Source organism: Schistocerca serialis, chromosome 2 (genome assembly GCF_023864345.2).
Source record: "Schistocerca serialis cubense isolate TAMUIC-IGC-003099 chromosome 2, iqSchSeri2.2, whole genome shotgun sequence".
Taxonomy (NCBI): domain Eukaryota; kingdom Metazoa; phylum Arthropoda; class Insecta; order Orthoptera; family Acrididae; genus Schistocerca; species Schistocerca serialis.
This window is the reverse complement of record NC_064639.1, coordinates 1,044,087,257-1,044,113,398: the sequence shown is the minus strand read 5'-3', so window position 1 is coordinate 1,044,113,398 and position 26,142 is coordinate 1,044,087,257. Positions and strand designations below refer to the sequence as shown.

At 37.3% G+C, this 26,142-nt stretch overlaps 1 protein-coding gene across 7 annotated transcripts in view; it reads right to left on the bottom strand.

Annotated features, from left to right (window-relative positions):
- Nucleotides 1-4,135: 4,135 nt before the first annotated feature.
- The window catches only part of LOC126458472 (WD repeat domain phosphoinositide-interacting protein 2), a 78,560-nt gene continuing 56,553 nt past the window's right edge, over nt 4,136-26,142 (bottom strand). Inside the window, exons 7-10 of one of the 7 annotated variants that reach the window (XM_050095551.1) lie at nt 25,372-25,479; nt 16,708-16,829; nt 11,754-11,819; nt 4,136-5,170 (exon numbers count right to left, since the gene is read on the bottom strand). In XM_050095551.1, the coding sequence (XP_049951508.1) occupies nt 5,061-5,170; nt 11,754-11,819; nt 16,708-16,829; nt 25,372-25,479 (406 nt within the window). In that variant the 3' untranslated portion in view covers nt 4,136-5,060. The remainder of the gene's footprint in view (nt 5,171-11,753; nt 11,820-16,707; nt 16,830-25,371; nt 25,480-26,142) is intronic. The other 6 variants (XM_050095553.1, XM_050095552.1, XM_050095554.1 and 3 more) reach the window with 6 other exon arrangements.

Here is a 26,142-nt window from a genome sequence, read left to right as displayed (position 1 = left end):
TGCTGGCACAAATCATTTTTGGAAGCTGAGAACATGTTGAAGATGAACCTCACTCAGGGAGACCTTCAACTTCAAAAACTGACCAAAATGTCAAATGAGTGCATGTTCAGATCAGACTGGCGTTTAGCAGTAAGGACGATGGGTGACCTGTTAAACATCTTCACCATACATCAAATTTTGACCAAAGATTTGCACATGGAAAAGGTATGTGCCAAAATGGTGCCAAAACACCTGACAACTGAGCAGAGGACAACTGACGAAACATGTGCGTTGATCATCTTGAGATGATAGCCAATGACCATGAAAGGTTGAGTTGTGTGATCACAGGTTATGAAGCCTGGATTTTTGAGTACGAGCCTGGGTCAAAGCTGCAAAGTGAAGAGTGGCACAATGAGATATCTCCTATCAAGTGAGACTGGACACTGCAGACATGTGGATGCTGCATTATGACAACACCCTATGTCACATGAACATGTCCATCAATGAATTTTTTACCTCAAAAGGCATCCCTGTTTTTCCACAGCCTCTCTATTCACATGATCTGCGTTCTCATGACCTTTTTTATTCCAAAATTGAAAAATGTCTCAGAAGGACGTCATTTTGGGATTCTGGAGAACATTCAAAAGAATGTGACCATGTTACAGGGCCCTACCGGTTGAAGCCTTTAGTGCTGCTACCATGACTAAGAACACTGACTGTTGGTGTATAGCTGCCTGAAGGAACTACACCCAAGGGGACAATATTATTGTTTGAAAAAAATAAATAAATAAAAATTTTGGTAGATAAAAAGGTCAGTCTCATTACTTTTCTTGCACACCTCTTACAACAATGAACTGTTTTCTGATTACTTCAACCATTCAGTTACTTTTTGTAATTTTTAAAATTTAATCTACAGGTTTGTCCAATCACAAAACCGCGGGCAACTGAAGAAACAAGACATGAAGCTCACTACAGTTTGAAGTGGGCTGCTCATTGCACATTTATCTATAGTGAAAGTGGTGGCCAGTACAATCACAAGAACATTGTGGAAAGAGACCAAGCTACAGGTTTGGGGCCCTGGAGTGAAAAGGTAGTGCTTCCAAGGCTTCCAGATCTTCATAAAATGGTCAGCAAAATGCTGAGAAGTGGAAAGCTGAGGTGTAGCAACCATTTGTGTGACTTTTTGACAGTTTAACAATATTATGAAAAGGATGGGCTGCTATTCACTGTAAAGATGACACATTGAGTTGCGGACAGCCACAACATAAAGACTTAAGACACTGAGCTTCCGACAAAGCCTTCTTCAGAGAAGAAAAGAAAACACACAAAGGGCACACATGCACCCTCAAGAGCACCCCCCCCCCTCCCCCCCCCCCCCCCCCCCACACACACACACACAAAGAGACACACATGGCACCACTATTTGTGGCGGCATTCTGGTAGCAACAGCCACTATAGATAGCAGTCATGACGTATGCCTCCTTGTGTGAATGTGTGTGTTTCCTTTACTTTTTTGAGGACGGCTTCGGCCAGAAAGTCACTGTGTAACAGTTTTTTCGTTCTGCCCGTCTGCAACTCAATTTTAAGGTGAGTCCCAATCTATCCTTTGCAGGATAGACCTGGACCTGGACTTTCCACTTTTTTATTTTCAGAGATTTAGTTGGTCCAGTCTCTCTTCACGTATAAATATCACAACAGCATTATTATGGTTCACATATTTTTCATATGAAGACAACCATCATATGGGAAGAGCAGTGAGATTTCTGGACCTGCATTATATAGAGCACATTTGGAATATATTGGTACCCCCAAGGATTTCCCAGATTTCTGCACAGGAATACAGTTATTGAACCATCTCATAGACAGTGTGACAAGTCACTTGTTCACATGTGTGGTGGCTAGAGGTATAGTCTTTTTGTTGAAAGTAATTTTCTGCTAAAAATGACTTTACAGAACTATATGTCCCTCTATTTTCTGGACTTACTACTTACATGTTCTGGATAATCTAATACACCAAATACCTTGTAATTAAGATTTATCTTGTTCTACATTTCTAACATCCTGTTTTGAGAAAGTGTTCTTTATTTTTTTGGGATGCAACTGTATAAAGCTTATGATATTTATTTACATTTTTTTCCAGTATCTGAATGAGTAAAATTAAATAGAATTTAAGTGGTAGAACAATAAAACAAACAATACTATACTGGTGATTAATACTACTTTATTAAAAATTTTGTTTTGTATCAGTTTCATCCCTCTTATGAACTCTTATGAATTGTTTACACAGACTCAAAACTGAATTAGGAATGATGCTGTCATTGCATAATTTCACGTAATGCTATGAATGACATTTAAAAGCCACTTACGAAACACTACAATTTCATTCATAAACACATAATAAATTCTGACAATATTTGTACTTCGAGTGAATGGTCATAATAAAGAGACCAACTCTGTCCATGGTTTCATGTGGTCCACTTTCATCTAATCTCATTTGGTAAAGATACCCGACTTGACACACTCAATAGATTTACAATGACTTGAGACACTCAAAGCTTTTTCTGTTAATAACCAGTCCCAGGCAAAGATGTGACCATGTACTAACAGGCAATAAAAAAATGCCCATGCAACAATAATCATTTGAAGAAAATATCTTTTCTAAACAACTTTTCATTGGCTGCTTTTGACAAGTTTCTGCTCTGTAACAAATTATCACTTCAGCAATTTCCATACACACATTTCTTTCCTGTGTAACACCATAACAGAGAGAAATAAGCAGATCTAATAAGACTTTTCTCTCCTCACAGCATTTGTATTCTGCTCTGGTGTTCAGGAGCATAAGGTAGATTTTTCAGTAATGAGACTGGCTGCCTTCAGATGACAGCTAATTAATAATGAGTTTCAATCTTAATAAAAAAATTATCACGGTGCTTATACAGACCTCATTATTAATCAGTAGTCATTTGATAATGACAGTAATTCCATTACTCCACTAAGCCAAACAAGAAAAACACAAAATGAAGAATTCTGCAAGTATGACAGAGAGCTTTTTTGATTTGCTGATTCCTCTACTTGTTCTCAAAACTCAGGTGAATACACAATCACTGAAAAAAGGTCTGATCCTCTAAAGTAAGAAAATGATCAATTGATCAATATTTCTTTAGCAAGGTACGAGAACATCAGATAAGAATAAATAGCCACTCATATGCACCTGCCTTTCAGCATCATTGTGCAAGCTGACAGAAAAATCTCTTTGTAATCATATATCTATGTTTGTACTTTCATCAGTGATTAATCACAAAAATGCTGTCAGTTACTTATGAATCCAGCACAGAGGCAATTTAAATTGCTTATTGCCAACTGCATAAAAATGTTAACTATAAAGCATTAAGTAAATGGTAGACATCACAAGCATTGACATGTGACCCACCCATCTCTCTCTCTCTCTCTCTCTCTCTCTCTCTCTCTCTCTCTCTCTCTCTCTCTCTCTCTCACACACACACACACACACACACACACACACACACACACACACACCTTCCTTGAATACAAACTGAAAACTGATTGCCTGGTGGTGGTTCACAATTCTGACATACATTTTAAGAAAAAAAAAAAAAAAAAAAAAAAATACTTTAAGCAAGATCAGCATAATATTACCAGGAATGAAATGTATATAACAGACTGTTGATACAACAGAAATTTTAAAAATGCATCAGAGATCAAAGAGGATATGCCCACCAATCACTGTCACAATTAAACGAGTTAGTATAATTTTGCTTTAGCTAGTATGGGTACAGAATTGTGCAGACTTCATAAAATTGTGAAATGTAAACCAAGTGCGCACACATACACACCCACATATAAAAATGACACTGAGCTTTAATAATGGCAACACTACAATCACAGCAAGTAATTACTTGTTCATACTGTCAACAAAATAATGGAATTATTTTAAAACAATGGTATCATTTGTAAGTTATCAGTACAAACACTGTCTTTTAGTTAAATAAATGGAAAAATTTGGAATGATGTACAACAATATAAACTTTTCAGATACATGCAGAAGCTCACAGCTGAAATTGTATTTCTTGTCAAAATCCATAAGGAAACAAATTGAAAACATGTAATAGTGAGAAACTGGACAACATAAAAAAGGTACAGGTAAGACCTTCCAATAAGAAAGTTCTTTAATTTATTAACAGTGAGAGATACAAAGCACATAAAATGGTATCAGATGTGGGAAAATACTGCGGTGGAGTGTACAAGTGCAGCGCCACAATGTACATTTTTGCAATATCAAAACACACAAATCATTGAAATGTATGCACTTTTGGTTTAAAAATAGTTTGTGTGTATCATTTTGAGTTGCAGGACTCTCACTGTTTATGCTCTATTAATAAAGATAAATATGAGCTGAAATTACAAAATCTTACTTTTTTACTCAATTTTCATAGAAAGAAGTGCAACTTTTTTCTTCAAGCTCAATCATACCACTGCTAAAAGAAATGAGAGAGGCATGACATCAAGGATGGAAGCACAAGCAAAATTCTTTATCACAAAAAGAGAACAGGTTCTCCATCATCATTAATGTAAATGCTCAGTGTCAAACATTAAAATATTTTACACACAAGCAGGTGTTGGCTATAAATGTCAGTGGTAATCAAAATTCTGTCTCATTTGAATATGATGGAATTATCAAATACAAAATTCTAAAATGTGTAAAACAACTGCTATTCAAGATACCACCATTGCCAACAATGTGATTATAATTCTGTAAACTGAATTCAGTCAATAACATATCAATTCTACCACTCTGCATAATGCAGCTATGAGGATACACACATCTCAAATGCATGTGCACAACAAGCTTCTGCACTTCTTCTCAGATCAGTAACGTTCATTGTGTTTATTCTTGTACGTATGCACCAGTTATTTACATAATTCATACATCACGAATTAGGAAAAGAACTTATGCACCTTGCAATAACTGTGTCACACACATAGTAAACAGTACAATGAAAATGCCTCTACACTCTGTAAGAGGTCTTTGTCGATATGCCACGTCATAAACAGAACTATCACTATTCTGTTTTTTGGGTGACTGGTGGAAATTCACTTTCATCATCAAATCGAAAACCACCTTTTGGGGGTGATTCTGTTGCAGCTGCCATCTCATGGAATTTTTCAGATTCTGAAAACACCAGAAAACCAAAAAATGAATGAAAATATTTCAGAATTAAATACAAAATAGTAAACATAAAAGCGTAGTATCATAATTTAATATTTCTAGGTAGATGATTTACAATAATTTGAACTCATTTTCAACTTTCTTAAAAAATGAATATTGTATGCACAGTTTGCGTTATTTTATAGAACACTTACTTGCTAATGTTATTCACATTTTCAACTGGAACACTGTTTATCTACAGTTTACGAAAATTAAAAAATCTGGAGTTATTTTACCACATAGTAAGATTACTCCTATGATAAAATAAATTAATTTGTTACCTATGATGCTCTATCACAAGCCAAATTCCCATTTACACAAAAATTTATAACATACTACATCCTGAAATACTGAATGTTAAACATAAAGTGCACTTAGTCTAAGACACCATGAACACAGCTCACAAAAAGAGTGTTCAAGGATTTGATTGCCAAACATTTACAATAGAGTTTTCAAAAATATGCAATAACACATCAGAACACTATTGTTTGACACATGGTGGACTAACACCCCTACAAATGGAAAAGCTACGAAAGACAAAATATTTACAGTCAATTAAAAAACAGAAAAATATTGGCATTTATCAAAAGAGTGAGTCAATTCAAAAGCTCTGAAGCCAAGCTAGGGTCAATCCTGGGCAAGTTTGCATGTGAAGCAACAAATGATGTGAATTATCATCATCCCTCTGAGTTTACATAATAATCACTATTATGCTAACATAATATGCCATGTAACAAAAGTAAACCTGCTCTTGCTTCTGTATCCATAGGTAAGCTGTTTATGTGATCATACTGAACATTGGCAATAGCTGGATTTTCTTTCTGTTCCAGTTCATATGCCATAGTGTTAACTTCCCTGTAACTATCATTTTATCAACAAATGATGGCACATTCTATCTCCATACAGTACTCTCACCTTATTCGCACCTTACATAACTCTTTTCTTTTATTCCCTTTAACTGTTTCAAAAGTCATTTGAGAAATAGCACTTGTATAGTTAGCTATATTATAAGCACATGAATAAAATCAGTTTGATAATTCACACGAAAAAAATTTCATCATTAACATGCAACAAAGCTGGGGTTCTAATGCACTTGTATCATCTACACTCTAAGTTTAAAATGATGAAGGCTTAAATTGTTATGTTCTCTCATCTTTCTTTGCATGTTAGAAAGAAAACTAGTTTAGTTTAAACTTCAAAGACAGGGCAGGACAGAAATACAAGTGATTGAATACCATCTCCAACCTTTTTTTTTTTTTTTTTTTTAACCATTAGATTAACAGTACCTTTCTTATGCACAATATTGTGAAAATCCATTTTATTTTTAAAAAAAGTTTAGTGTGACCTGATTAGAGACAAGTTGTTCCCAGAACATCTAACAATCTCCAAGAAGTTAAACTGACTTTTTCCAACTGTGTCACATTACTGAGCAATCAGTATCCAGAAGGGTCAGTAGATGCAGAACTAGGTAGCAGAGGCCATCTGGGTGAAATAAGAGGAGGAACAGAAGAAAAGAATGAAAGGAGAGAATTATGAGGCACCCAAGGAACTAACATGTATGAGAAAACAAATTTATGCAACCATGGTTACATAATGTTACTAAGGAGAAATATGCAAATAAGGTACACAAAGAATTTAATGTTTATCATTCACAGCAACACACTGTGAGTTTTCTTAAATAGTAATAGTTGTTTAATGTCCCTGATAACTTCTTTGCACGAATACAGCAATGCAGTCTATTAAAAAGTGTTTAGCAGAGACTGATGAACAGTACTGGCTATCTGAAGTTTAGTTTTCACTTCTCTCACTTTCCTCACAACATACCACTTTTGTTTTTGAAATTATAACATTTATTAACTATAGTACACTGATAGAAAAAAAAAATTGCAACAGCAAAAAATAATTAATGTAGGGTAATGATATTTTGGGAACACATTTGTCCAGATAACATATTTAAGTGATTCACACTGAAAGATCACTGGTTAATGTAAGCCTGAGATAAGCCAGAGCAAATATGAAATGCTGGTACAGTAATAACCAGTGTAACTGACAGAATACTAAATGCAAGCATGCAAATTTGCATGCATTGTATTGTACAGATGGTGTATATCAATTTGTGGGATGGAGATTCATGCCTGTTACACTTGGTCAGTCAACACAGTTAATGCTCGTTGTGGATGGTGCTGGAGTTGTCACCCGATGATGTCCCATATGTGCTCAACTGAAGACAGATGTGGTGATTGAGTAGGCCAAGGCAACATGTCAACAGTCTGTAGAGCGTGTTGGGTTACAACAGTGGTCTGCTGGTGAGTGTTATCCTGTTGGTAAATATCCCTGAAATTGAGTTCATGAAAGACAGCACAACAGGTAGAATCATCAGACTGATGTACAAATTTGCAATCAGGGTGCCTGGGATAACCACAAGAGTGCACCTACTGTCATGTGAAATCACACACCAGACCATAACTCCAGGTGCACATCCAGTGTGTTTAGCACACAGACATTGGTTGCAGGCCCTCAAACTGCCATCCACCTAAACAATACACGGCCATCACTGGCACCAAGGTAGAACCAGCTTCCATCAGAAAGGATGACAGACCTCCACTCTGTCCTCCAATGAGCTCCTGCTTGACATCACTGAAGTCGTAAATGGTGATGGTTTGGGGTCAGTGGAATGCATGCTACAGCATGTCTGCCTTGGAGCAGTCCTTGAAGCAACAAATTCTTAACAGTTTGTTGTGTCACTGTGGTGCCAACTGCTGCTGAAATTGCTGCTGCAGATGCGGTTCAATGTGCCAGAGCCATATGCCAAACACAGTGGTCTTCCCTCTCAGTAGTGCCATGTGGCTGACCGTAGCCCAGTTTTCTTTCTACCACACATTTCTGTGGCCCTGCCAGTACTCATTTACAGTAGCTACTTTCCTGCCAAGCCTCTTTGCAATATCACAGAAGGAACATCCACCTTCTAGTAGCCCTATTACACAACCTCGTTCAAACTCAGTGAGGTGCTGATAATGGCATCTTTGTAGCCTTAACGGAATTCTTGACTAACATCAACTCAACATGCCTAATGTCAAAGATAACTAACACTTGCAATCGTTACATTGGGAACTTAAAGCAAACCTGATTTGTGTCCTCATAGTATTGGTACTACTGCCATTCTTATGCAACTGGCGTGAAATCTGAACGCTTGTGCATTTCTCTACCTGTCACTTAGTTCTTGACTTTTCAGTTAAGGCAATAAAACAATGAAATTAAAAAAATATACATCAAGCAAATATCCCCCTTATGGCACACAGGAATGTGTCACCACTAAGGTCACAGAAAAAAAGAGAAATTATAAATAGGAAGCATGTATCTAGAATTCAACACACTGGAGTCTTCTCGAGGACCAACAAGTGTGAAACAGGTACTTCCTTATTAAAGAAAGGAGAAATAGTCAGGTAAAAACTTCTGTTGTGAGTTGTCTGACAAAATGATACCAGTGGCAGCTACCTGTGTTAGCTGCACAGAGCAGTAACTATACTCTGAAGGACTTATTATGATACCAGAAATATTACTTACCAGTGAATTTCTGACTGCTGAAAGTTTTCATCTATAGAACCAATTTGTTAGCAATACACTGGAGCTATCAACTAACAATGTAAAGTACATGTGCTTAAATGTCAGTCATTTTAAACAGTGCTCACTGCTCAGTTGTAGAGACTCATCAAATACACTGTATTCACATTTCAGATGAGAGAAACATTAAGATGGATTCTAGGCACATTAGCTGGACCGTACTGAGGTTAATCGATGCATTCTATATCACTGGTTTTTCATCTGACAGGTAATGATTTATCCTTTTAGAAGAACTCAGAAATTATTTAATTTTCTCAATATTTATGTTTGAGTTCTGGTCAAGGCATTAGAATTATTAAACTTTGTTACTTAATTCTTTAACTATATCTACCATGAGAAACTGCAACAAACTGTGCTTCAAACAGAGAAGTCATTTCACCCCAACTGCAAACACACAAATAAATCCTCTCCCTCACATAAAAACACAAACTGAAATATGGTAGAACCCAACAGCAAAATGAACCTGTCATTACAGAATTTTGCAGTCTTGGAAGTCCAAAATTTATTCTTATGGAAAAAGAAACAATAGTCAGAAAAGTAGAGGAAACTGATTCTAAATGCACTTTTATTCCTGCACTCTACCGACACATGGGTCCGTTGTTAAATACAATCTTAGCAGGAATCTGATTTCATTAACATTTGGATTTTTCATTTCTGCTTGTAACTTCCACAGTTTATGAATACAACCGATACAGTTACAAACAAATATAATAACAGAACTCACACAAATGGTACAGTGGAGACAAACTTGTGCTATTGAGATAAACAGGACTCATTGTGATCAAATATGCAAACACAAAATAAAAATAATATAGATGAGGGTAGGCTTATTTACTCAGAAATGTATATTCCTAACACAACTACATACTAACATCAACTAGCTGCATATGTGGTTCATTTTTCAATGAAAACACACACACACACACACACACACACACACACACACACACACACGGGGAGGGGGAGATGGGGGAGAGAGGGGGAGATGGGGGTGAGAGGGGGAGATGGGGGAGAGGGGGGGAGAGGGGGGGAGAGGGGGGGAGAGGGGGGGAGAGGGGGGGAGAGGGGGGGAGAGGGGGGGAGAGGGGGGAGAGGGGGGGAGAGGGGGGAGAGGGGGGAGAGGGGGGAGAGGGGGGAGAGGGGGGAGAGGGGGGAGATGGGGGGGAGAGGGGGAGATGGGGGGGAGAGGGGGAGATGGGGGGGAGAGGGGGAGATGGGGGGGAGAGGGGGAGATGGGGGGGAGAGGGGGAGATGGGGGGGAGAGGGTGAGATGGGGGGGAGAGGGGGAGGGGAGGGGAGGGGAGGGGAGGGGGAGAGGGGAGGGAGAGGGGGGACCTCATTACCTGCTAAATGTTCTTTTTCGTACATCAGTTATTTATTGTATGATGGAGTTGGATATAACTAATAAGATGGTACAATAATAAGTATGAGTTGACACTGCACCATTACTGAAGACACAAAGCAACACTGAATGTTATGATTTGAGCACTTGTTTCCATCAGCTCATTATTTGTCTCAGAATGAACACAGATTATATTTTCTTTCCATTTTCTCTCCTTCCCTATCGCTGTCAGTTTCCCTCTCATTTCTTCAGTATCTCTCTTTGCTAATTTACACTTCTTTGTAAACACACAGTGCATGCACATTTTTTCATTCTCATCTGTGTATAATTCCCATACTTTGTTAAGATATTACAATAAAAATAATCCATTACTGATAATATAATGTAAATGGATAGGTAGAAAAATCTACTCACCAAGTGATGGCAGGAGAACACACACACACACACACACACACACACACACAAAAGAGGTTTAACTTGTACAAGCTTTCAGAGCCAGTGGCTCCTCCTGGCAGAAGAGTTGAAGAGGAAAGAAGAGGAGTGAAGGAAAAGGACTGGAGAGGTTTACAGAAAGGAGAACAATTCAGAAATGTCACCCAAAACTGCGGGTCAGGGGCCATTTACCGGACAGGATGAGAAGGAAACAATCATTGCTGGGGACTGCACTGGGCAGGATTTCAAAATCTCATCCAGTGTAGTCTCCAACAATCAGTCTTTCCTTCTCATCCTGCCTGGTAAGTTGCCCCTGACCCGGGTTTCTGGGTGACTTTTCTGAAGTATACCATTTCCCTAAACCTTTTCCTTCACCCCTCTTCTTTTCCCTTCAACTCTTCTGCCAGAAGGAGCAGCCACTGGCCCCAAAAGCTTGTAAAAGTTAAACCTTTATGTGTCTGTGCGTGTTCTCCTGCCGCTGCTGCTTGCTGAGTGATTTTTTTTTACTTATCCTTTTGCATTATACTGTTAATGTAGGAAAAATCCTAGTCACATATTTATCTTTTTTTAAAAAAAAACAGTATTTTATGTTGGCCTACAATGATTATCAGTTTCATTCTCTCTCTCTCTCTCTCTCTCTCTCTCTCCCCCCCCCCCCCCCCTCACACACACACACACACACACACACACACACACACACACACACACACACACACACACACAGATGATATATATATATATCACTTTTCTGAACATACTCATCAGCTGTGTAGTCTATTCCCAAAATACAGTTATACATATCAAAAATAGTTACAGATAATCCACATCACAAACACAACTCATTAAACTAGGTATAATGAACTTAGGAAATTAACATTTTAGCACACCACATCCCTAAAATAAACATAATCAGTATTGACTCTTGGCTGTCTTACCAGAGTTCTGCTATACATGCATCATGTCAGAGTGAAACAATTACTAATTGTGAACATTAGTGCCTTTAACTGAACATATTATGGGCATTTTTATGGGACAGTGCTATCCTATGACAACAAATGGCTGCATGCAAACTAAATTGCCTCCATTTTGTTGTATTCATAAACTAGTGGTTCATAAAGTAATTTGTTAATTGTCCTGAAGCTCCAGACATACCAACAGTACCTGACATGGAGCCTGGAGAGCAGCCCTTCAATATCCCAGCGTAGCTACTTATGGCGCCTGGAGTAAAGGGCAACAAAAAACATGCTCAGTCAATTTCAAAAGGATTGGTGTAAGGAGGATTGGAGTTAACAAAAAGAGGATTAGGATTTCATGCCTTTTCATAGAAAAAGAAAAATAAAAAGGTCACTAAAACTATAACTACAGCTATTACATGCAAAAAGTAGACCTGGAAGAAATTTACCGATTACATATGCCCGTTAAGTACTTTCCAGACTGCTCTAAATGGATAACTACTAGTCAGAAGAAACTCTAACCAACCCACCTGTATTTCTCAGGCAAAGGTTAGTGTTAGGGTATGGGTTCTCTACTAGCAAGATTCCAAAAATGATTTAAAATGCTACATAGTGAAGTACTATAGAGAATATTCACTACATGTCTAAAGGTCAGCATACCCACTTGTAAAATTACTTCCTGCTTTATCAAGCAGAAAGCAAGAAAATTTATACTCCTACTCAGTGCAATCTGACCCAGCCTGTTTTTAAAGCACTGATATTAACTCTCACTGACAGTTAACCAATTCTCTCGCCCAAAGTGCAATAAACACAATAAACTTGTTCAGTGAGTAATGAAGAAGACTATACTACCTCATTAATTGTAATTAAATGTTCACTTTCAATTCCTAAGGAAGCATTTTTGTCCTTATGCCCTCAAGTCATTTCTATGGTTCATCTAAATTTTTCTTCTGGTTCATATTCTTGCATCACTGTCATCTTTCATGAGTACAAGATAAAACTAGTAAACTTAAGTACTAGTATTTAATTATGATGATACTTTTCAGAAAATCACTTCCTTTTGAATATACATCCAATTATTCTGATGGATAAGAAAGAGTTACTACAATTGTTACTGAACAACCAATTACTTTGATCTGTGCAATAATAAAAAATCTGGGCATAAATTAAAGAATAATTGCAATGGTTACTTCGGAAGGATGAGCAGGTCAACCAGACCCTAGACTGGGATACACCCTTCTGTTTTCATGTGCGTCCTTCTCAGCCTAGGACCTGAGTGATCTGAACCCATTTCCATACTTTCCAAATATATGCCTCTTACCTCCCTGAGCTTAGAATTTTGAATGACAGACAGCTTTTTTCCTGTACATTTAAATGAGTCTACTGGCAGTGTATTATGAAAATTGGCCTCCTGAAGGTGAGCACTATCTAGTCCACCCCAACATTAACTTCAGATGCAATAAGCATTAACTACAATTTGAGAGTTAAATAAGCTGAAAACTGTACTATGTACCTAGCTGCCACTCGGTAGCTAATCTCAAAACTGACTGGTAGTCTCTCATAATTTATTATGCATTTTATCAAATTCACTAGGAAAAGATCTCCAAAGATAACACATTTTTTTACTCTTCAGTTACAGTGTGGGTCAAAGTATGCTCAACATCTACAGTTAACAGATTTTTCTTCTCTGAACCCCACAAAGCTTCAAACAACACAATTATTATGCTACAACCTAGAACCTGTATTGTATGAACATTTGGCTCCAGGATAGTGTGTCACATTCCTATCCCAGGCACATACTGCCTCTCCTCAGGCATTCCTAAACCACACACCAGCAGGCTCTGTTCGAGCTGCTACCTACCCCTCCCAAAGCTCTCTCCCCACTTCCCATCTCTTTCTCCCTCTAGCCTATCCACCTGTGCCATCCTGGTATTGCGTGTTTTCAGCCAGTCTGAAAGCTAGTAAAGTATTCATTCTTTTTATGTGCCTGTCAACAACTCAATGCTTCTAATAGCTGAATAAGATTTGATTTTTAAAGAATTGTCAGGTATTATTCACATACTCCTTTTTGTATATTGGGCATGTTGCTATTTGCATTTTGTGAAACACTAAGCTGCTTTATGATATGACAATATTATGAAAAGGATAGACTGCTACTCACTCGCAGTGGAGACATTGAGTCACAGACAGGCACAACAAAAGAACTGCTAGCTATCTCTTTCCAATCTCTCTTTCCAATCTCTCTTCCCACCTCCCAACTCTTTCTCCCTCGACCCTGTCCAGCCGACAACTTCTCACCTCAGTCCATAGGCCGACTCCAACTGCATATGATAAGTAAACAAACAGCATCTTAGTTGCAGCACTTGGAGGATTATAACTCCTGACTATCAAAATAATAACTTTTTTGAAGATACTTTTGATAAAATTACACTTCATATTTTTAATCAGTAAAGTAGGCATCAACAATTTTACAACAGACATGGTTTCGAAATCTTGCTTCTCGATTCTCCTCAAAAACAAATCAAATATTTGTACTTATTACTGAAAAATGCAGTCTGCGAAGAAACTGTCCAGCGTGTACGTAATGGGCATTAACATTCCTTCAAGTATCTCCTCAGACTAAGATTGACATGTTAATGGATATTTACACACATATTTTAATAATACCTCTAGTCCTATTTTAAACATTATAGAGAAATTACAGCATTTTTCTTTCTGTAACTGTCTTATTATTAAATGCCATAAGGATATGGCCTCTGAAAAATTCGATATTCTTATTAAGAAGTTTTGAGAATATGTCTGTCAGAATGAGTAGAGTACAAAAATGCTGTGTTGATGCTTATTTCAGCAAATCAAAAGGAACAATAAACATCTCACTATGGGAGTTTTATATAATTGTGATTATTATTTTCTACACAATTGTGTCTGTGATATAAGCTGTAATGGTTCAAAGAATTATCATGGGCATTTTTCCATCATATTTGCTCTCAACATGTTCATACTATTAAAAATAAAATAAGTAGGAATATTCTTTATCACATACTATATTAAGTGTTATCCTGCAAAATTTGTGTACAAATTAACAACAATCTCTTGAAACCTTAACTGTTACACTTTACTCCAAAGTGTAGCTTCCAGACTGCACTAACAATTTATCAGTTGTTACAGCAAGGAAGAAAAAAAACTAATATTTTTTAGCATGGTGATAACCAGACATTTCCAGGGTGAAAGTATGCAGGATGGAAATGTAGACTCCCTTAGTAATATAACAATGTTGTTGGCAACTGGCACATAAGCTCAAGATTCGGTTCCCAGGGACCACCTTGGATTTATCTGGGGTTGGAAGTTCTGGAACAGAGTCTACTAAGCCAGGAGACAAAATGAGAAGGTGTGTAAGTAGCCAAAAACAGCAAAATTAGCACACAAGCTCACAAAATAAAACACAAGATCACATAGAGGTGTCCAATAAAAGAGTACCTGCTCAAGGCTGTAGGCAACACAAAAGTTATTTTTATTTTGTAGCCTTGTCAGCATATTTTAGATATGATCCTGGCACTATAGAACACTTTCTAAATGAAGCAGCTCCCACAAACACATGGATAAAATAATTCTTCCTTATTTTTTGATTAAGTTGTCACTGGTTCTCTCCGCTTTATCTCTGACTCTTGCATTTTCTCTGTCTACCCATTTCCACTGTTTGGATACATTTTCTGATTAATTATCTCCCAGAGTGCTAGTGTAATCCACAACATTAACACTTTCTTTAATAGTGTTCTACCACAAAGGAGTATGTCACAACATCACAACCCAAGTTTTTAGTTTTTTATGCACCATACTAAAATTACAGTCAGATGTCAAACGCTTATAACCATTTCTTTCCTGTTTTCTCAATTGTTCATGTTTCACACCCACACAGAGCTGTACTCCAGATATAGCTTATCATGAATATTTGTTTTCCAAAGTTTATACTTTTGGATGTAGCAGAAATTTCTTTTGCTTTTTGCAGTCCTTGTCTGAATCTTTCCAGTTTTAACATTTAGCCATTCAAAATATCCACCTTCTGCGTGTATCGTTACCTTATGTTTCTTTTATTACAGTTAGCAGCTTCTTTGGCTTCTTCTATTTTTCTAACAATAATGACTGTATGCATTGAATACAGAGTATGGATTATCTTCTATCCCTGTATCTGATACCACACTGCCTAAGAATAGAAATCATTTTTATTTCATTCCTCACTTTTAAAAGACCTTTCCAAACCAACAAATGCCATGTATGTTTCCGCATTTTTCCTAAATCTATGCTCTATTAATTAACACAGTGCTGAAATTCCTTCTCCCAAAATCAAGCTGGTCCTCTGTTAACCTACATTCAATTTTCCATTGCATTCTTCGATCATCTAGTCTTGTGAGTGTTTCTTGCACATGTGATGCTAGACTCATTGTGTAATAACTTTCATGCCTAATTACTGTTGCTTTCTTCAGATGTGCAATAGTTATATTTTATTTTTCAAAATCTGAAAGAACTTCCTCAATTTCATAAATTTCATTCATGAGCTTTTATGGTTCTTGGTTTATCCTTTGGCATAACAACTGAAAGTGTTCCACTGGTATTTCATCAATACCTAATAATTTCTTCAATTCATCAATCTATTCACATGAAATTGCCAACTGAGGAACAAATTTTTGTACTTGTTTAATAATAAGTCTAACAACACAATATGTTGTGTGCAGCAAGTCTGTAGCTGACAGAGGTGCCTACTCTATCAGCTATGAAACAGATTCTTGCTGTTACGTTTATTTTGGCAATGTAAATAAACTTATGATTAAACAAATATTAATGTAATAACACACACACAGTTTCATAAAATCCTTCTGGGTCACAGATCACATCATATTGTAAGGTGAAATAATGTTCTGACCACCACTGTAATGAGTAAAAAAGGTGGTTCACTTTACGGTATGGTATGATCTACTGCCCAGAAGATTTTATGGAATAACAATGGCTCTCGCCATGGGAGCATGCTCACACACACACACACACACACACACACACACAGAAAGACAGAGCAGTGTTAAAGGACGTTAAGAAATGCCAAGAAAGTCAAAGGATGTTGACAGATAATAAGCACTTTGCTGAGTGTTGCTATAACTGACAGTGATCACCTGGTGGTGCAGACGCATTAGTAACAGGTTTGGAAGCAGAGTGAGCATTCTCAGGGCTTATACAAGTTGCACCAGCTGCCTGTTCTGCTGGCTGCTCCAGTTTCCCATCCAGTCTGAAACCATGAGTTTTGCAATACATTTAGCTGTTAATGGAAATTACACAAAACACTGTAATGTGTGATCAGCTCATTGCACATGAAATATTGATTCTAGAATTCTATTATTTCCATAATTCCAAATGCCATCAATACTGTCTCAAAATAGGAGACCTGTATTCCAAATGGTGTTAGTAAAGTGATGGCCCATGTTCACAACCATATAAATGCTGATATAACTGTTGAGTCAAGAATTCCTTCATAATCTTTGTGATGTTTTACAACACAAAAAAGACATCAAAGACTAGCAGAAAGGAATTCATTTTCACTTGATGCTGTAAATAAAAAAAAATGATACACTGTCACTATGAAATTAGTGATACCAGGTATACTTTATTTCAGGTTTCCCATCTCATGGTAGAATTGGAACATTTGTATGTGGATTGCTCAAGAGGATAATGCAGAGCATATGTCCTCTTGGATATGAGAGCATCCTATATCTGTGCATGAAATATGGTTATAATTATGTGTGTATTCCGCTGCCACTTGCTGAGTAGATTTTTTTACCTATCCAATTACATTATTTGGTCAAAAATTGACTGTTTTCATTATTATGTGCGTGAAATATGTATTATATGACAATTACTTGCACTCAATACAACAATTAGATTTCCTAATCAGCAAATAAAATGTTAAACCCCGGCTCACATCTGAAAAACAGATTAAAGTCCTGGTGACAAAGTGATCTGTTATGGAGTACAATCTAAAAAGGGACAACAATGTGAAAGAAAATCAGCTGTGGCCCCTTCAAAGGAATCATCCCTGCATTTACATGAATAATTTAGTGAAACTCCAGAGAGCTTTCACCTGGAAGGCTGCATAGAAATACGAACCCTGCTCTTTCTCAATGCAACTCCACTGCGGTTACAACTGCACTAACTGTCTCAGTACCAACCTTGACATGAGTGAAATAAAAGAGAATGATTATTTTTCACTGAAATCTGATGATAGAAAAAGCTAAGAAGCACAAAAACCAAATGAAATGTATTGAAATCTGATGTATTAAAGTAAGACTGGTCAATGAAAATGGAATTATACAAGATATTGTGTTTTGAAGGAAAAACCAGGCCAAAAGATGCACCGCCTGCATAACAAAACACTTCCACATCTACCATACTCACCAGATTTCTTCCTAGCTGACTGCAATAGTTTAAAATGTCTGCAATTTTTTAGCAGGGAGAAGGGTCACCAAAATCACACCTGTAAAATGCCTTTGAGGAGTTTCTTCGGCCTATAATGTCAAACTTCAACAAAAGTGGCAGTAATGCTCTTATTCTTCTTGGGTGAAATATACAGCATCAAATGACGCTCATACTGATTAATGACAGATCATTTGCAACAAGTAGAGTATCTGGAGGTCCACTACCAATTCCAACATTTCATGTACAATAACCTGATAATCATGCTTCTAGTGTTCTACAAAATATTATTAAAATTACATATAAGAAATGACACACAATCAAATACTACAGCTAACAGAAAACCAAGATTTGCATTTTTCTGGCGTGAGTAGTTTCTGGAAACTAAATTAGTAACCAAACATAAAATGTAAGTAACACAACTCAATTCAAACAAAGAATTCATTACAGTGAAATCTATAAAGTTAATATACTCAATTATATCTGTCATGCAAGAAGATTAGTCACCACAACACACTAAACAATGCAAAATGCTCTATTAAAGTAACCATTTCATTGCAGGTATGAAAAACTTCCAGGATTCTTTCAGACAGATTAGGAAGAAAATAGCAAAAAGAATATTTAAGTTGTGATATTGGCCCAGTCCAAGAGAGGTGGAAAATGGAGGAGGACACACAGAGGTAGAAACAATGCAAAATTAACTGAATGTATCATAGTCCTTTCAACACTGAAAACATTCAGAAATACCAAAATGTAAGACCACAACCATTGTTATCAAAGTTGTTCATTTTCTTTTTAATGCAAAATTAACTGAATGTATCATAGTCCTTTCAACACTGAAAACATTCAGAAATACCAAAATGTAAGACCACAACCATTGCTATCAAAGTTGTTCATTTTCTTTTTAATCAAAATTTTATTTTGCAGTTATTGATTACCCTTTAAGGATTTACAAAACTAAATTATGCCAGTTGCCAGGCAATCAACTGATGCAGTTTAAATGATTTCATAAATTTTCTTAACTTTGAGACAGAAATTTTTGCAGAGTTTCATATTGCTGATGATGAAGTAAATTTTAACACAAGTCTCACGAACCAAGGTAAAATAAATAAAAAATTCATTACACCATGCTAAAATTGAATATGGAGTTTTTAATCCTGCAGCAGTGCCCAGTGTTTTGAAACTTCCTATCAAATTAAAATTGTGTGCCTGGCTGGAACTTATAACTGGTACCTTGCCCAGAAGTTCTGCAAGGCCTGAAGTTGCGGGGAGGGGTTGTGTGTTGTGGATAGTTCAGTATGAACAATCCTGCAAAGGCAATGTTCTATGTTTGGGTCCTAGTCCAGCACAGGTTTAAATTTGTCAGGAACTTTCAAAGCTAAAATTATTCAAAATCTGAAATCTACTTCACACTAAGGATTGAAGATTTTGGTCGGTGGCAAACCATACAAAGTAGTCAAGAGTAGATGTTCATTCCATCAGCATAAAATGCAATATATATTCTTTCTCTGAATCCTGATGCAAAATAATTGTGTTATTCATCTTCTTGTTGTGCATGTATGGCACCTGTGTGTGTGACGGGCGGGGGAGGAGGGGGTGGAGGCTGTCGTGCAAATGTGCAAGTGACAAGTAAAAGGGACAGCAAGAATGGGGTATTGTGACAAAATGTGGTGAACACTTATTTGGATCGTCTGTCTCTCTTTAACTTGGTGATGGTCTATGGGCAATGAAAAACTCAAGGTGGTCGAATGAATATATGAAATTACTTCCTTTGGCTATGAGTTATACTTAAATGTAGTTGGGAGTTTTCCTTTTAGGCTATATTTATTTAAACCTTCTTTCATTACTTATTACTAGTTGTAGCTTTAAATGCTATTATTGAGTGTTTTATTAGAACAAAGTGTCATAATGTGAAAATGGCAGTGTAGTAACATGACACACTTCTGTTCATGTTGGTTCACAAATTTTACTGTTCTTGACTGTTTGACAAATAGTGTGCACCAACTGTTTTAGCTAATATCACCCAAACCATGCAAACTGTAAATGAACAGAGTGCAGAACACAAAAAACATTAAAAACAGATGGAATTAAATAAGTTGACAGTGCTGGAACACAATTTGAAAAATGTGTCTCAAAATAAGTCTTTAAGAAACAACCACTGAAACAATCACAACTCTAACACATCTAGGAATGCGTGTTGAAAGCAATTTCAAGTGGCATGTCAGAAAAATCATTAGGAAATGTGTAATTTTCCCAACAAAAGGGGGAGAGTTTACAAAACGGTTTGACTGGTCACCAAGTACAAATTGTTTGACAGTCTGGGATTTTCTCAAATGAGAATAAAGGGCCATCTAAGGAAAAGCAATGTGTATCCACAAAGGCTCATTTGGCAAGTGTGGCAGCATCATAGGATGCTCATCTGCATCCAAAGGCACATGCTACAACATAAATTTTGCGCATCACGTAGCGTGTTCTGCTAAAGAAGGGCGAAGCAAAATATTACTTCCCCCATAAAATATTACTTCCACCTCAAAATATCTCATGAAATGACAATGACAGTAACACCAGAGACAATCAACTTTCATGGTAGCTTTACCAACAGTTTTCCTTCCCACATATTATTCATGACAAACAGGATAGGGGAGGGAAGCTGATTGCGGTTAGTTGGTTTGTGGGGTGCTCAACTCTGTGGTCACCAGCGAAGGTGATTGTGGTACATCAAATAGCCCCAGCTATGCTTCTTCAGTTTTCTGGCTGAGTATAGGTGTACATGCAAATGTATACAACAGTTGCATATTAGTATGTGTATGACCCAGATTATCGCAGTGTCCGCATAGTTTGCCCTCTGATGTACCTGGTCTCAAGATATTGCTAATTACGGAGAACACCTAGGCAGCAGAAAAAGTTTCACAGCAGGGGTTGTCAAAGTTACGAACTACATAGCAAAGCAGTGTGTGATGCTCATAGAGTCTTGTGTACGTAAGAGGGGAAGAGATGCAATGAAATGCTATTCCATATGATTTAGAGACAATATCATTTCAGCATATGATTTTCTGCTGCACTGGAGAAACTAGCTGACACATTCCAGACAAAGAATGTGTTGAGTTCGGAGAAACTCACTCCTTTGTTGTACTTCAAGTCTGCCTATTGTTAATTTGTTTATTTGATTTTGGTTCAGTTTGACATCCATATAAATGAAAAAATATAATTACAAATCTCAAGAGGCCAAGCAAGAAAAAGGATGCTGTGTGTATTAGATAATCATTGAAACAGAAATATCAGCCTTTAATACAAAGTGTTTAACGTCCGGTCAACTGCCTTGTTCTAAAACTAAGTGGGAATCCTCAATATATAAGAAGCAGATTAGGAGCCAGAAGTTTACAGCCTTCAGTAATGCCCTCATTAAAAAATCCATGGAAAGCCTGACATTTGGTATCCATCCAAATGCACAATTTATATGACTGACATGTTTGCATGTAATCTCTTCAAACATGTGCTGATTATTACGAGTAAGAAACTGGTTCGAGTGTAAAGACAAAATTGGTTGCTTTCAAATAGACATTAGTTACGAAACTTCTCAATTTTCGAAGCTCATGTGCTGCTAGAATTTCACTGTTGACTGTCCTGATCTTGTCCTCTAGTACACGTTCTGAATTACTTTCCTACTGAGCCTATTATTTTCATTCCTGCTCACTACTTTTTCTTTCCTTTGCTGAATGAATGAAGCTCTGGTTTCAATAGCTGATGCTTATACTATGTTTTAGTTTGTGCCACTGTTTGATTCTAGCTTGCAAGTAAAGATTTGATCTCAACATGATTGCAGATGCATCTTGGATGCAATTTTCTCTGTTAAATTACTTCACACGAATGACAGTACTGTTCTTGGGCAGTCGGATACTGACTGATACCTTACCTCCTTTTCACTATACATTCTAAGACAAGAAAAAACAACACACCATAAAAGAATTATCCGAATGGGATAGAAATTGGTAAATATGATGTACATATACTGAGAAACAACTGGATGATTTATTCAAGAGAAAGAGCTTCTCAAATTGAGCACATCAATAACACATTTGTCCACCTTTGGCCCTTGTGCAAGCAGTTATTCAGCTTGACATTGATTGAAAAGAGTTTTTGGATGTCTTCCTGAGGGATATCATGCAAAATTCTGTCCAAATGGCACGTTACAACCATTTCTCCTGGTTGTTAGGCTGTATGGCAGGCAACATTCAGGTTGGTATCCCATCACTGTCCAGGGCATCTCCAGGCACGTTTTTGGCCTGAAATCTCACTGAGTGGAGTAGAATTGTCTTCATTGATGAGTCCCACCTCAAATTCAGCCCCTATGACAAACGAACACTTGTCTGGAGATGCTCTGTACAGCGGTTGGATACCACCTCCACTGTCACCAACCATACAGCCCGACAATCAGGAATAATGTGGCATATCTTTTCATATCAGGACCCCTTTGGTTGTCATCCATGGCACCCTTACAGCAATGGTACATTGGCGATATTCTATGCCTCGTTTTGTTGCTCTTCATGGCAAGCTATCCTGGGTTTACATTTCAGCAAGATACTACCCACCCTCACACCGTGACAATTTTACTGCTTGAGCTTGCTAAGCCCTACCTTCGCCAGCAAGGTCAGCAAATCCCTAACTCAGAATTTTTGGAGCATTATGGGGAGGGTCCTCCAACGAGCTTGGGATTTTGATGATCTAATGCACCAATTGGACAGAATTTGGGATGATATCCCTCAGGAGGACATCCAACAACTTTATCAATCAATGCCAAGGCAAATAACTACTTGCACAAGGGCAAGAGGCAGATCAATGCATTATTGGCTTGCTCAATTTGTGAAGCTCTCTCTGTTGAATAAATCATCCTATTTTCTTTGAAATCATAATCATTTGCTTGTTTGCACACGTGCATCACATCTACCAATTTCCACCTCATTTGCAAAATTCCTTCATGGTGCTTTTTTTCATCTTCAAGTGTATTTTAGCACTCCAACTCTATTTCAGGTCAACATGGTGTCACTATAATGTGTCTCCCCGTACAAGTTCATAAAGAAATACATACTTCATGAAGATCTAGATTGCTACAGAAAAATGGCAATTTGTATGGGAGGAGTATTATCATGGGAGTGGCAATGATTGAAAATGGTATATTTACCCCAATATTTTGGCATTGGCAACATGAGCCCAGTTCCATGTGGCAAATTTGCAAGTTAGCTATGGAGGTGGGGGTGGGGTGGAGTGGAAAGAGTGAAGTTTTATAATACATGACTATGACAATTTAATCTAGTATCAGCGGCATATGATGCACTGCAATGCTGATGTTTGGCATTACGTGTGAACTACTCATGGTTTTGATGGCTCCTTTGGGTTCTATTATGCAATAGGTTACATCAGTCTGAGTCCGCTGTATGTAGCAGAGCCGTGATGGTGGAGAGGAGAACTACACAGTCCAGTTACACAGCTTTTAGTATAAATTAAATATGACAGTCAAATAATTCCACATAAATGCTATGATAAAATAAAGAAGGTATTGGATATGCACGCGCAACCCCCCCCCCCCCCCCCTCGACACACACACACACACACACACACACACACACACACACACACACACACACACACACACGTAAGAGGTGCATTTAAAGCTAAATTTTGGTTAATAGCAAAAAACTGTGCTGGCATAACTGGCGCCAGCACACCATGCGGCATAGAGGTTACAAGAGTATCAATAGAGGCCAATGACAAGACTTGCTGGAAACATGCCGCCAACGCCCTCTCAGCTGCCAGTATTTAGGATTGCTGCACAGACCAAAGGGCCAGTTTAGCCAGTTACTAAGCCAGTCAGTTTAGTTAGTTACGCCGAGTTAGTTGGAGGTTGTATGCCGTGGAGTTCCAGCGTGTCACTGAAATGGATCTGCAGACTTAGCCTCCAGCACTGAGACAGGCAGCACATAACAACCTCATAGTGAACATAACAAACTTCTGCTTCAACTGCATTGGACTATACAGAAGAGAGCTTGTACCACAGCACACTGAACTTGAGTTAAATATCTCTTTGTTTATGAATAAAGAACCCAGTTATTAATTGCGAGCAGTTTATGTTATAGAGCAAGGATACTGGCCACCAACCAACATCCTCTTCTTGTTTCCCATGGTACAGCTTTACAGAGACAAGACGACATAAAAGCAGCTAAGGAGAATACAACAAAAACAGTTAATATGACCTATCAGAATCTGATACAGTACTTCAGATTACTGTATCTGACTGATTTTGTACAAACTAGTTGATTCAACCCATCAAAATTAGCTAAAACCTACAGCTTAATGATTTGGGGAAATTCATTCATTCACACATCATGTTCTGCAAGCATCATCATGAAGGACAGCATTTAGAGATATGGAGTGAGTGGCATTATACATCAACAGACAGAAGCAACCACTGCTAGGTCTTTCTGTGGAGTATATTAAAGACAAATTATGACTAGTGCTCATCTTCTCATACTGATAATTATGGGAATTCTTTCTGGATTACTTTATTAGCAGGAAATCAACTACTCTGAAAACAGCCACATCTTCACCTCTTTTTTTTTTTTAAATAATAATAATAATAATAATAATAATAATAATAAACATTTAAAATAAGAGCAAAAATACCCAGACACACTTACAGATCTTCTCTCATCAAAATTGAAAAGGTATTCAGTTAAAATATGTAATGAAACTATCAGCACACACATCACAAACATGTGGGATAGGCATGTGTCAGTACCATGGATGATTAGTAGGATTGGGAAACTACATCTTATTTTTCACTATCTTCAGCAACTTATTCTTCTATCACCACAAGAAAAGCGGGCTGGGAAGGAGGGAGATAAAACTTACAAAACTGTTTCAGGCCAGAAAGCAATCTCTGAACAGAGGATGTAAATAGGGTCTGTAGGTAACTTATTTCACATCCCATCCACAGAACCTAACTTTTCATGAATGAATATCTTTCTGCACTGCACATAAGAATTTCATTAAATACTTCTAATAACATTATGTACTTACTGTTGTTAAACAATGCTATATTCTTATGTCATTGTGCTACCGCGTATTTTTCTGTCTGCTAAATAGTAATGAAATATTCTAAAACAACAGATGCTGTTAATCAGTAAGATGAAAAATATGTGGTGCCTTTTGGGGGTGAGTGCACAACAGCAATATGATCAATATCTGCAGAACACTATAATAAAAACAGAATGTAACATGATGCAGTTATCCATTTATGACATAACTGACTGCCTTTTTGCTGTAATTAACATCCAAAACATGAATAGTGGACTAATAATACTGACCTGTGTTGCTTCAATAGAGTACAGTCACCACCTTCATTTGGGTCCAGATTGTAAACATACAAATAACCATCAGCAGAAGCAACAAGCAACCTCAGGACTTTTTGTATGCTGTTGAATAAAACCATTAATTGAATATTAATATACTGAAACGTATTGCAACATAATAAGAAAGAGAACATATGGCACTTGCTGAATTCATTTATCAAACACAAAATCTATAGATGAAGGGTAGTTCTGAAATAAGTTGCACATATGTCCAACAGTAATAAATACAAGAGGAAATTTTACTGTCTGCAGTTCACAGGTTGCATATCATCTGATGGAAGCATTATGGCACTTATAATGGAGTTATGATGAAACCGGCAATTTTGACAGTGTGTGCACCACACAGCATCACAATGTGTGATATATATTTGCTGCACTCCTGAATGAAAGAGGCTTTGGTGACTGTCCATTACAAATGAGTACATGGCATAATTTGTGGAGAAGTCTTATAAAGCTTGCTCAGGTATATGGCCCAGACATGATGTCACAATAATTAGTTTGATGATGGTACCAGTTGTCTTGTGATGAATGAGTTTGTGGAGGAGTGCCAATGGCACTGACTATAGAGACACCGAGTACAATTGACTACCAAGATGACAGCCATGTGCTAGATTACTGAAAAAGCAGAGAAAAGGTGAGTGCCTTGAAACATTATTCCCTATCACATTTTTTTAAAGTGTCAGTCAGCAACATCTCCTTCATTACAAACAGGAAATCAATCAACCT